Below are 13,515 nucleotides of genomic sequence, written 5' to 3'. Positions count from 1 at the left end.
ATACACACACATTCATAGGAGCTGCTGCTGTTTGTGGCTTATTTACATACTTAAATAATCATCTGTTTTTTTCACTACACTATAAATTACAGAAGCATTGTAAGGGCCTAAGGACACACTGGTGGCTTAACCCAGTCCCTGCAGTTGTTATATTTTAACTAGGGATGTCTAATTTTTAGTTTTTTTGCCGATAACCAATATGCCGATATTGTCCAACTCTCAGTTTCCAATTTCAATATCAACCGATACCGATATCTGTGGGGCTGTTTAACTAATTGCAGGTAACATCACAGATCTCCTGTGGTGGAATTAACACATCAGGCCTCATTTTATTGTGATGCTCCATTGGATGCATTCTCAGATGCAACAAGGCTTTCCAATACGTTGTTTAATCGGTTTTCATGATAGACAAAAAAACCCAAAAAAAACCAATAACAATATTGACTGATATTATGTTTTTATGCCAATATCGGGCCAATAATATCCGTGAGCCAATATTATCAGACATCCCTAATTTTAACCTGATATTTGCATCATTTTCAAGTGTAAAATGAATTTAAACATTCACACACACATTCAGAAGAGAATGCTGTTGTTTGTGACTTATTTGCATACTTAAATAATCATCTGTTTTATAGCCCATACTGTAAATTATTTTAAGATTGTTCAGCTTAGAAACATCACTTTACCTGCTTCAGTGGAAACGTTAGTTAACTGCTCTTAGCTTGTTCATTAGGTCAAAGTCATGTTTACAGTCATGGAAGTAAAAAACTAGTTAAGTTACCTGAACTTGAGAAAACAAATCCAGTGAACTTAAAATATTAAGTTGAATCAACCACACACTACAGACAGACTTTATTAGACTTTTACATTTTATTTTAGTTCGCAAAATGTTATTCTCAAAAGCAACGTTCTTAAAACATTTTCTGAATGTTGCATTGAGAACTTCCTTCCTTTGTTGTCATGCAACATTGCAAGAACGTTTTATAGAAGAACTTTCTCAACAGTAACATCCCCCAAAACATCTTCAGATATTACAGGCAAAATGTGTCACATTATTTGAATATCTTTAAAACATTTTTTGAATGTTGGTTCTTTTTTTGTTACCATGTGGTTTAATCTTACAACATCCTTAAAATATCCTCTCAATGTCAAAACGTTCCATTTTAGTTTGCTTCTAACCTCATGGGAACATTACATGAAATGATAAATATCCATAAAACATTCTTTTAACATGAAAGTGTTTTCTTTCAAATATTATTAAACCCGGAGACAATGTTAGCCGGTGTTGTGGGAACATTGCCTCATTGCTGGATTATTTTCCTGTAATATTTTCTAAGTTTTGAGAGATTTTTCTTTATTTAACATTGAGAACTTACAGGATCAGATGTTGATGCCATTTTTTTTTCGTACCAGAGTAAGTAGAAAGACAATCTGTGAGGCTGGTTTTAGTTACAGAGAGATAAACTACAGTCATAGGTACTGAATTTGACTATTGTTGTGGTTAGAACTGTTATGATTATTGTACCAAGCAGAATTTGAGATTATCAAGGTAACTTCATGTGTCAGTTTAGATTTTCAGGATTATGACAGTCTTCTTTATCACTTCTTACTGGGGTATATCACCATGGTAACCAGTGCAGTTTATGTTCAACATTTCAAATTAGTGCTCAATAAAATGCTGCCACTTATTAAATAATTAGTTTATTTTGTTAGCAGCATAAAGGAACGACATCTGTAATTTCATTATACAATCGTGTAATGTATAGCGATAATTACACCATGAATCTTACAACGTGTACAGAACGACATTAATAAGCCTAGTAGTTATTTATGTACATGTGGTTTTTTTGCAGCTTTCCTTCCTGACTTTGTCTGCAGTGGCTGCGTTGTCTTTAGCCTCTATTACATTTTAAACTCCTCATACTGGTTTAGAATCATAGTGAGAAATACTTATAGTTGGACAAACTCAGTTTTAGTTGTCTATACGATATGAGTCAGTCTACATGGTGCTTTGAATGATGTTTTTATATTTCATTTAACACCACCAGGGTTGCAGCTGAAAGAAGAAAACTACACAACTTTGTCTGTGGTAAAGCTGATGGGGAAGTGGAAAGAAGTCCTGTACACATCCCAGTGAACACTAAATCTGCATTAATTTTGTCAAAATTAGTGTATAATTACAAAGTCATGCAACACACTATTTTCCAGTGTGCAACACCGACAACAACTGATGCAGACTCATTGTTTAATATGGCTGATTACACAACTCAACGGTTTGATTACCAGCCAGTTAATGGAGCTCTGGGAAGTCCCACATTCGTTACATGTCTTGGTTTCGGCAGTATGATTAATTGTTAATCTGACAGGGAATTGGCACGACTGCCACGCTGCAACAACTGAGGCGAGTCCTGCTTTATTACCTAAAGATGTGGAACTGCTCTTTGTGGCGTGGCACCGTGTCAAACTTCAGTTTTAATGCCATTATCTTTTGAAATGAATTGAATCTTTAATGGCCAAGTATGTAAATGGAATTGTCGCACAACAACATCTAGAAGAACAGGCATGGAAAAATACGAACAACTAAACTGAACAGAGACACATAAACATATAAAAACAAGGAGTCCTGAAATAACTACAAAAAGAGACACATTGTAAGTTACTTTATGTACATTTTGTAAATGGTAATATGCATATATATATGTATATGTCTGGTACAATATACATAATCTCACTGAATATATAGTTGAGAGTGATGGTCGACTATCACCTGTTTGTAGTTATTAATCCAGCCTATTAGTAGTATTTCTTTGTGTCTGAGTGTATTCGTGTACTGTCTGATGAAGCTGCTCCGTGTTTTCTGCTGTGTACTGCTGTATTTGAGGCAGAAACAGGGTGTACACAACTGGGCAATGGAGGGTTAATAATGTTGGCCTCAGGGCCTCTCAACATGTTAATTCATGTACGGTTCCATAACGTCTGCTGATAAAAGGCTCAAACTATAAGAAATATTCTGCACTTTTTTAACCTTCCTTTTGTCCTCATTTACATGCACCTTGTCTGAAAAAAAATCCACAAATTCAGCAAAAAAATTCCCCAAATTTCTGAAAATTTGCAAAACCTTCAGGAAGAAAATTCCAATAATTCCTTAAAAATTTCCCTTAAAAGTTTTATTTTTTTTAAAAAAATAGCAAGAAAATTCTTGTATTTTCAAAAAATGAGTAAAAATCTTCCAAAAAAATCCTAAAAATATCTAAAGTGATTCCATGTCTAAAATACACACAATGCTTTTTGAAAATAAACCTTTATCAGACATTAACGGTAATAACCCCAAACTACAAAGCACAATGCATCATTTACTTGCTGCAGGATTAATTTAAACATTCTAGTAGTTTTTTGTGTTGAATGTTTTCACAATGTTATATTTATGTCACTTGAAGAAACATCCTCCTCATTATTTTAACTTGCTTCCTGTCTTCCAGAAATATTTGAAAATTGGGGTGGAAAGTTACAAACCTAGATTTTCTTTATCATATAGTTTTACACCAAATTACATGTTCTGGTGAAAAAGTTTGTAAAATTTGGCAGCAAGAGTATCAAAAAATATGTTAAAAAATGGTGGAATAAAATGTAAATATGATAAAAATAATGGCAAATATATATATAATGAAATAATAATATTTTTAAAATATTTAAATACAATAAAGTAACATCATTTCAGGGCCACATATTATAAAAGAATAGATAACTATTTGTAAAAAAAAAAATGTTTTGAAATGTGGACATAATTTTTTTACATTTCTGCCCTGTTTTTTTAGGCTTACATGTAATATAAAAAAATCTATTAATAACCGGTTATTATCTGTAATTTACTACAACAGGAAAAATCTGTAAATTAACAGTTGAAAAATGATTTGCCATTTTTTTAATGGTTAATTTTTCTTTCAGATAATATTAAATATCTGTAAGAAGCAATGTTTATGCCGGTTTAAACAGCAAATTTTGTTTATTTATTTTAGAAATTTAAATGTCAATGTTATAAAAATTACAAATTATTATTTGGAAAATAAACAAATAAACAAATAACTGTAGATTTTTGTATGTGGACATTATTACTTACTGAAGACTTTTTTTATTGGTGATTTTATTAGTAGGTAACTTTAAACAGGGGGGAAATCTGTAAAATAAGAGTAACAACAACAAAAACAGCTCAAAAAATTATGGTTCAAAACTGTTTAAAATTGTACATTTTTTCCAGTGTACCCAACCTCAATCGGCACCAACAGTTCAAACAGTAAAATGTTTATTGTTGATGAATCAACAAGCTAATAAAAAACAACATGTGTAATAATATGTCACACTGAGGCCATTTTTCTGCAGAATCAGTACTTTTATTTTTGATAATTGTTGTCTTATGATAAATCTTCTGTACTGTTTAGATGCTGAACATAGGACTGTAACATGGCGTGAGTTTTTTCAGATTGTTTCATTGGTACTTTTACTAAAGTAAAGAATCACAAGTTTAAAAAGGGCGATGTCATTAGTGATGTCATCACTGTGTCATTGTTTACTTTGTGAGCTCACATTAAAAACATCTTTGTGCTTTTCTTCTTTGCATTTCGAATGGGCTGTATATCACTTTGTCTCCAAGTAGAAGTGGTTTTGGTTCTTCCTCTCAGCAGAAATGGTTAAAGTTTAAGTCCTGGGCTGAACACTGCGCCTATGAGCGACTGAATATTTCAAGACAGCTGACTTCCATGTCCTGTCAGATTGAATCATTGTCAGGAATTGAGTCTGAATCTGCAACCTTGTTCCACCAAAGTCTGAATGAGCGCTCTGTACTACAGGTCACATATCTGCCACTGCAAATCTATTCCCAAACATCAGCTCAGTTCACATGTTGTGCTTTAGCTCTGTAAATACGAAACCACAGGTCTGTTCTGTCACATTCATGAACATTTTAAAATAGGTGTGTTTTTTATTTATCACAGTGCAATACTGCAACCTGCAGGTCAAACTGAGACATGGCGCATAACGAGGCTTTTTAGGAAGGCCACAGAACTACCTGTGATCGCTTAAAAGACTGATTTCAGATTGTATTTGTTGTTTTTTGGATATAGTTGCTAACATTAGATTAAAATGTCATAAAAACTGTATATTTTTATACGTTTTCACACTTAAGGGACACATGAAATCTAACAACATTTACAAGCCTTATAATCTATCTATCTATCTATCTGTAGTCTATCTATCTATCTACCTATTCAGGATTTTGTCTGGAAATGTCTTCTCTAGTGTCTAGAGTCCTAACTGCTCCCAATAACACTCACAATTCAAGTTCAAGCTGAATTCTTTACTTGCAGCAAGTGAATGGGTATGCCCAGGACAGGGTCTCTGAGCAAATGATTAAGGACTGTAGGCTACACACAAGCTTTATAGGCACGTTCGCATCACGGAAAAATATTGGGGTGTCAAGACGGGGACAGGAAGCTTGAACTATAGTTGAACTATAGTAGGTGTTACTTCCTCTTCCAACCACTTTCTGCTGGTTTTGGGTAGACAGTGCTAGGCAGAACTTTCTGGAAACAGTTCCTCACAAGTCCAATATAACACAGAGCAATACATGAAATCATAATAAGAATACATTTTTATAACAGATTTCCTGTTTGAATCAAATGAAAACAGATCAATGATTGGACCTCTGGTGACATGTGACCCGTAGCCGTTGACTTATTACCTGGAAGAGTCAACTTCTCCATACCTGGGACTTCACCGTCAAGGTTAGGTGGGCTCCTGCTCTTGGACTGAGAGCATCAGTTTCCTACTTTTTTAGTGTCTGGATGTTTTCAACCTCTTTCAGAAATGACAACAGAAGGACAACTCTGGTGGCGAAAGCTTTTTCTGATACTAACAGGTAAGTTTTAGGCTTTTATTCCTTCTCCTCTGTCAAATAAAATTCACCCGACACACCTTTATGGTACTATCAGCAGTGTTAATCATTAACCCAATGCCTTGCTACTCCACCGGAAGCAGGATTAGATTTCATTGCAGAGAAACCTGTAGGTGAAACCACTATTAAATTAGACTGTGAAGAAATGGAGTTGGTCAGATTGATCTTTTTTTCTGTCATCCAATTTGAAACTACATAAGCAGGTGGGACAGAGTGTTAATGTGCATTTCCTTTTCTTCCAGTGCTCCCCTGCTGTAGGAGTTTGGAGGTTTCTATCCCAGAGAGTAATTATGAGGTTGCCAGAGGAGGCGACATTACCCTGACCTGTTCATTTATCCCGGCTGTGAAAGACTTGAGCACAATGCTGCTCTCATGGGAAGCTTCTCCGGAAGTTGCTGGTGAACCACTGGTGAGACATTAAACTAGAGTAACTCCATCATCAGCGACGTGTTCAGGGCCTGTTTTTAGAAGAATCTCAGGGACTACAAATGATCATCATCATAGCAGACACTAAAACTGAGAAAGTGAAGCATGGGGGATGTGGGTGTTTACCAGGCAATGAAAGGACTCCATTAGAGCTGCATTATGGGAAGTGTAGGCTTTATATAACTCTCACCTGCTTTAGTTTCCTGTCTCTCTACAAGTCTCATGGTACAATCACATTAAGCTGCTGGATTTCTCTTCTTAATAAGTAATAAGACGAGTGACTTTTTGCAGTTTATATTCATATACTTGCCTACCTTTGAGTTTTACACTGCCTTATTAATAATTAATCAAAATCTTAATAATCTTCTTCAGAAAATGTTAATTATATAGATTATGACTATACAACACTGTGGTACTGTACCGTCTGCTTAGTTAAAAATAGTTTCTATTAAACGCTGGACACATATAATAGTACTGAGCTTTGTCTAGTGGCTGAAGAACAGGTGAATGAGTCGGCATTGACAATGGAGAGAATTGATTCTATAGTTATTCAAAGACTTAATATTTATCTGTTTTAGTATTTCAGAATTTGAGTTGTTTTAAGTCATAATGTACACTAACAGTCAAAAGTTTGGACACACTTTCTCATTCAAATCCAAACTTTTGACTATTAGTGTACATGAAATAAACTGTTACTGCCTAATCCAGGCAGTAACAGCAAGACTCAAAGCAAAATGGAAACTTAGAATAACAGAAAAACAAATCATCTTCTATTCATGTAATAGAATACTAACGAGTAAATATTAATTTACAGTCTGTACAATCACCGCCCTCTGTCCTTACAGAGGATGACTTGTGGCATGACATTAATTATACGTTGATGAAGAAAATAGCACATCTGTAGCTACAGATACCTTCTAGCGTCTCTTCTTCATTCCATTTCCTACAGTTATCCACAATTCTTTTAGCTTTTGTTATTTAATACTGTCTGCCAGACCCCTTCTTACCTTTTGTTGTTGCACCTTTTCTCTTTGCAACTGGTTCTCAGACCCTCATCTCTTACTTATTTTTATTTATTTCACCTTTATATTACTAGGTAAGTTAGCTGAGAACTAGTTCTCATTTTTGTTAACGATCTGGTGAAGAGAGAGCATACCTTTTGTTGTCTGCCAGACCACTTCATTCAACTACCTTTTGTTCTTTGTTGTCTTACTCTCTGTTACTGATTAGCCATCATACACAAATCAACCACTATTCACCACCTTCCCTACTCTGATATCCCTGTAAAATGAGCACTGGTAAATGTTCTGGGTCGGTTTACCTCCACAGACTCATGCTCATGCCAGAATACCAACAAACACCCCAGTACAACAAACTCTGAAGGACTAAGAGTGGAGTTTCTTCAACAGCATGCGTATGAAATTTGCATTATACTGAGCAGATATTCTGTGTTTACTCCTCTAGCAAGCCGTGGCTTCTTACTTCTACAGCCGTCCGGTTAACATTGCACCTGCTTACGAAGGCCGAGCTTTCCTCGAGGTCGACATGAACACGCGAACCAGCACGCTCCGCTTAACCAAAGTGACCATGCAGGACAGCCGCAGTTACCAATGCAGTGTCAACATCTACAACGATGACGAGGGAACAACAGCTGCCACCACGTCGCTCCTGGTTCTGGGTGAGAATCTATAAGCTGATGCAGTTTAGGAGTCTTTATGTGCTGGCAGACATGTTAGTGCATGGAATCAATACTGTGCTTTGTTTGAGTTCTCTTGTGATAAAGAGAATTTATCCGGTAAATTCTTAATCTTCCAGTTGCTCCCTCTAAGCCAGTCTGTGGCATTCAGGGAACAGCAGAGTATTATCAGAAAATCACACTCACCTGTAAATCAGAAGAGGGATCTCCAGCTCCGACGTACAGCTGGAAGACCTACAGCGTCCAAAACATGCCCAGGCCGTTTCCACCGAAAACAACTGAAAGTAAGCATTTCAACCACCCGTGGGTTCCTTTGAGGCAAACATATTTGTCTGTTTTCATCAGGATTAATGTAAAAAATGGTCTGATTGTGTTATTGTGTTGCAGAGGATGGAGCTTTATCTCTCTTCAACATAACAAGAGAGACATCTGGGTTCTTTGTTTGCACATCAGAGAATCGAATTGGTTCTGCCAGCTGCAACCTTACCTTGGTTGTGGAGCCTCGTGAGTCTTTTAACATCATCTACCTGCTGCACTGTTTACACAAAACTGCCGCTCAGCTCTGAAATTCCTCTCAACTCCCAACTGCATCACAGACTCCAACTTCTCTTCATTTCCAGGCAGCTGCAGGCCACCGTGTTAAACACAAAGCTGTCAGAAACTCGATTCATTATACATTCCTAGTAGCAAATGGCACACAAAATGAACAAGTGGTTGCAAAAATGTATTTATCCTAAAGGCAATGCATATGCAAAAAGAAGGTTGTATAAAGTAAAACTAAACCACAGTAGTGTCCCATAGCATTCATCAGTACTGACTTGTTTATTATTTCACCATCACCAAAACCTGTAACCTTAATCAATTAGTTTGGTTTGCCACTTTTTCCCTATTTGTAATCCATCTGTACCAAAATACACTACCGTTCAACAGTTTGGGGTCATCCGGACAATTCCATGTTTTCCATGAAAACTCCCACTTTTATTCATGTGCTAACATAACTGCACAAGGGTTTTCTAGTCATCAATGAGCCTTTCAACACCATTAGCTAACACAATGTAGCATTAGAACACAGGAGTGATGGTTGCTGGAAATGTTCCTCTGTACCCCTATGGAGATATTCCATTAAAAATCAGCTGTTTCCAGTTAGAATAGTCATTTACCACATTAACAATGTCTACACTGGATTTATCATTCATTTAATGTTATCTTCATTGAAAAAAAATGCTTTTCTTTCAAAAAATAAGGACATTTCTAAGTGACCCCAAACTTTTGAACCGTAGTCAAATAAAAATAGTCCAAAATGGCTAATGAAGCCGTAAATGTTGGTCAGGATGGTATCTGTGACCAGGACTAAGTGTTTTCCATGTTTTCTTTTTCTTTTACCCAGCCAGCATGAGCACTGCGTCCACTATAATAATTGTTGCAGTTGTCCTCGCAGCTGTCGTGGTTATTGGAATTATCATCTTCTGCTGCTGCTGCCGAAAAAAAGGCAAACAGGATGAATATGCTGAAGGGTACGTATTGCACCTCCTGGATGTTTCTGTCATCAAAAACTGTTACGTTAGTGTGTACACTGTTCGTATCTAAGTCATCCTTGTTTGTCTTTTAGTTCCCCTGAGGAAATAGAGTTTCACGACAAAGAAGAGCCTGAAGTTGGGACATTAAAGTACAGGGATGACAAGTCAAACAGCGAGAAAAAGCAGGTCGACCGGTATGAAGACAAAGACGTTGTTCCTGAGATCAGTCACAGCGTCGCAGCAGCTGTACGGAAGTTAGACGATGATCAGAACAGTTATATTAGCAGTAAAGAAAAGTACGATGGAAGGGTCAGTGATATCGAATCTCAGCGTTACCAGGATGACCAGCGCGATCGATATCACGGAAGTCGCGATCGCCTTGACGATCAGCGTGACCGCTATGGTGGCAGTCGCGATCGGCTCGATGATCGGCAAGATCGATACGGTGACAGTGACTACAGGGGCAGTCGCGATCGCCTCGATGATCAGCGTGACCGTTACGGCGGTAGTCGTGATCGCCTTGACGATCGGTATGATAACTACAGGGGCAGTCGTGATCGCCTCGATGATCAGCGTGATCGATATGGTGGTAGTCGCGATCGCCTTGACGATCGGCGGGACCGTTCTGGTGTCAGTCGCGATCGCCTTGATGATCACAGTGACCGCTATCGTAGCAGTCGAGACAATCTTAACGACCACAGCGATCGCTACGGTGGCAGCCGAGATCGACTCGATTACAACAACAGTCGATATGATTAACTTCGTGTTACTAAGTTCTCTTTGGAAGCCATAAAAATCTTCTTTTGGCGCATTGGGAGGCACTTAAAAAATCTTTTACTGGGTTAGTTGTTTGGCTTCAGGATTCATCAAACCAGAAAGTGGAGCAGAAAAATGAATTCAAATGTCCTTAAAAACACAGATGGAGCTGAAAGCTTGGTGACATTTAATACCTGCAGGCTGAGGTTCTGTAGCTGAGCTAATCTGATGGATTTCACCCACATTGCTGGGGCTGAATTCATTTTCATACATGTTGGTGAAAGCAGGCTCTTAGAACAAGCTGTGAAAAGCTGAAAATGCTCCCTTCAAACACAAATTAACTTCTAACCCTGCCTTAACATTTACATAATTGAATCATATTTTGCCATACTGATGTTGATGTCATGTTTTAGTGTCCAGGTCTAGGAAGACGATACACAATAATAATCATAATAATAATAATTTTATTCATATAACAATTTTAAAACAAGCATATACAAAGTACTTTGATTACAGACAATGCAAAAGGGCATCCACAAGTCAACAGAACAACAATTAGGATAAAATTCAAATAAAAAAACCCAGAGATACAAAAATACTAAATGCATTACGTCATTATTAATAAATTAAACTAATTAAAGTAAAAAATTTAGTAGTCAGGTCATTTACTCAGCTGATGTGCCCTCCAACAGAGAAACACAAAATTAAAACTTAAGGTTATTTATGATGTAAAGTTATCCAATCAATTTAAACATTATGGTTAAGACTCTACAATGTTATAAAAAAATAAAATTACCTGACAAATTTAAATGGTAAGGTAAAGACCCTACAGAATTACACAAAAACTACATATTTCCCCGTCTAATTACATTTTTAAAGGGGAACACAATATTATATTAAATACTTACACAAACTTCCTGACTAATTTGGATTAGTAATTAAGATTTAGACCCCATAACATCATACATGAAAAACCCAACAAATCCATAGACTCCCAGCTGAGCGAGCAGATCGGCAGCAGTGGAGACTTTCAGCAGCAGAACCTGCCTCCACCAGCTGGGGCAAGGCTAAACGGGACATTTTTAATGAATGTAAGTTAACAGAAGACCCTGCAATCGTTAATATATAAATAACTCACATATTCAGGCCACCGATCTACTGCAGCAATTTGAGCATTGTTGTCAGCATATATACTGTGTACTTCATCTGTGATTCTAAACCGCTTTTAAAATATAGTTTGTGATTTAAGTGTATTTTGAGTCATATTCAAGCAAAAAAATTCCCCAAATTTTAGCTCCTTATATGTGCTAATTTGCTGCTTGTCCTTGTATTCTGTTACTTCAGACTAGATATGTTTGATTCATTTCGCTTGAGAAAATTGTGTTGGACCAATTAAATAATCAAGATAATGACTAACAAAGGAATCCACAACAATCCATGATAAATGCACAGTTTTACAGCTCTGACATTATTTTTGCATGTTACTTTGTAATGAAGTCAATTTTGTTTTTTAAATATGCCAAAAAAAATAAACCATTTGTCTTAAAACAGATCATGGAAAAAACTAAAGTTTTGTGCTTTTTGCTGCAACTAAGAAGCCATGAGTGACTCAGTTAGAGACCAAGAGTCATGCGACAAAAATTCAGGGACTATTCAGTTTAATTTGTGGCTGCGTTCACACAGAGAGACATGTATAGACATAAATAAAATAGGAATTTATGGGGGGAAAATGGCTTAATTTGTATCCAGAACTGCAGAGTCTGAATGTAAAAGTACACATAAATATAAAAATATAAAATTACAAGGAAAAAAACATCTATAGCATGGGCATAAACCTATATAAAAAGCTACATATTTAATTAAAGAAAATTCTGTCTTTTTACATAAATTTAATTTAATAATTAAATTATTAAATTTAATTAAATAAATATCATTTAAGAGAACAGAAAAATACTGTATGAATAATATAGTATTTTTTGGACAAAAAAACTAGAAATATGTGTAACTTGGCATTAAAAATACTTAAAATATATAATGTCTGTAGTTTTACACTTTTCTACACAATCTGTAGAAAACTAGTGGAACACATTAGTGTCATGTTCCATAAAATTTAGATTTTAAAAAACATTTTTACCAGCATTGTGAATACTCAGAAAAATGTTGTTTCTGCTGATTCCAGTCTGTTATTTTTTTTTCTATAAAACAAATAATCAAAGAAATTCCATTAATTATGTGATTAATGATTTGTGGCACTACAGTTGTGGTTGAGTTTTCTATACTTCTTGCCGTAGTTGTGCTGTTTCCAGGGAGAGCAGAGGCGCAGGACTTAATATTTCAGTGAAAAATGAGACTAAACAATGCATAAAAACAAAAAAAAGCCCAGCTTGATTGATCATTTGTAACATTTTTTGTGCTTTTTGTTCCTATTTTGTGCGTAAAATGTTCTGCAATGATCGTGAAAAGTGTAATTTTTATATGAAGCTTAATAAAATCGAGTTTTATGAAGAAACTTGGTGAAACATTGCCATTTGAGTGAAATTCCTCCAAACTGGCAGCAGAGTCTGACCTGTATCAGCAGCACATGTAACATCCCTCCCGTCTGATAGAGAAGGGTCAATATATAACTGCAGGACTTTTTCTATCATAGTCGACATTTCAGCTGTTTTCAGGCCTAAAATCAACATGACCACCTATAACCAAACACCACATGGCATTTTAGAGAAAGATTCTTCTAAATATTATATATACAACTGATTTCTAAAGATATTGCAGTAAACCTGTTGACTACTTTATATTAAATAAATCAGAAAGCCTTGGAGTCTGGCCAGTCTTTTCTTCAGGAGGAAATGACATCATGTGGAGCAGGTCATGTGATCTGGAATTAACACACTTCCTGGAGAGGTGTTTTAATTAGAAGGTGGTTGGTATTAAATTTAGACAGTTATTTAGTTGACATTTTAGTGATATCCAGTCATTTTTTTATTAATAAATGATTGTTTCCATGATAAATAATGATGGAATCTGTAAAGACATGATCATAATGAACATAAAAACATTAGTTTTTTTTACTTTTAATAAAAATGTATGCAGATTTATCCCATGGACTTCAATAGTCCCTCAGTTATAGATTGGACTTAATATTTCAGTGAAAAATGAGACTAAACAGTGCG

The 13,515-nt window shown here is 35.8% G+C and overlaps 1 protein-coding gene across 1 annotated transcript; it reads left to right on the top strand.

Moving 5' to 3' along the window:
• Window positions 1-5,745: 5,745 nt before the first annotated feature.
• On the top strand, window positions 5,746-12,864 carry LOC111585577 (cell surface A33 antigen-like). The gene is made up of 7 exons (XM_023295133.3): window positions 5,746-5,914; window positions 6,193-6,359; window positions 7,841-8,054; window positions 8,192-8,356; window positions 8,460-8,576; window positions 9,460-9,586; window positions 9,682-12,864. Exons 1-7 carry the CDS (start codon window positions 5,863-5,865, stop codon window positions 10,346-10,348), a joined length of 1,509 nt encoding a protein of 502 aa, XP_023150901.1. The 5' UTR covers window positions 5,746-5,862; the 3' UTR covers window positions 10,349-12,864.
• The last annotated feature ends 651 nt before the right edge of the window (window positions 12,865-13,515 follow it).

Source organism: Amphiprion ocellaris, chromosome 11 (genome assembly GCF_022539595.1).
Source record: "Amphiprion ocellaris isolate individual 3 ecotype Okinawa chromosome 11, ASM2253959v1, whole genome shotgun sequence".
Lineage (NCBI taxonomy): Eukaryota > Metazoa > Chordata > Actinopteri > Pomacentridae > Amphiprion > Amphiprion ocellaris.
Note: the sequence above shows the minus strand (reverse complement) of the source record. Positions and strands in the feature narration are given on the sequence as shown.

What these genes read in the sequence shown, in the direction of transcription:
- LOC111585577 (XM_023295133.3), top strand. Translation starts at nt 5,863, where the DNA reads ATGACAACAGAAGGACAACTCTGGTGGCGAAAGCTTTTTCTGATACTA. An exon ending in GCTTTTTCTGATACTAACAG is followed by an intron (nt 5,915 to 6,192) that starts GTAAGTTTTAGG and finishes CTTTTCTTCCAG; the next exon opens with TGCTCCCCTGCTGTAGGAGT. An exon ending in CACGTCGCTCCTGGTTCTGG is followed by an intron (nt 8,055 to 8,191) that starts GTGAGAATCTAT and finishes TTAATCTTCCAG; the next exon opens with TTGCTCCCTCTAAGCCAGTC.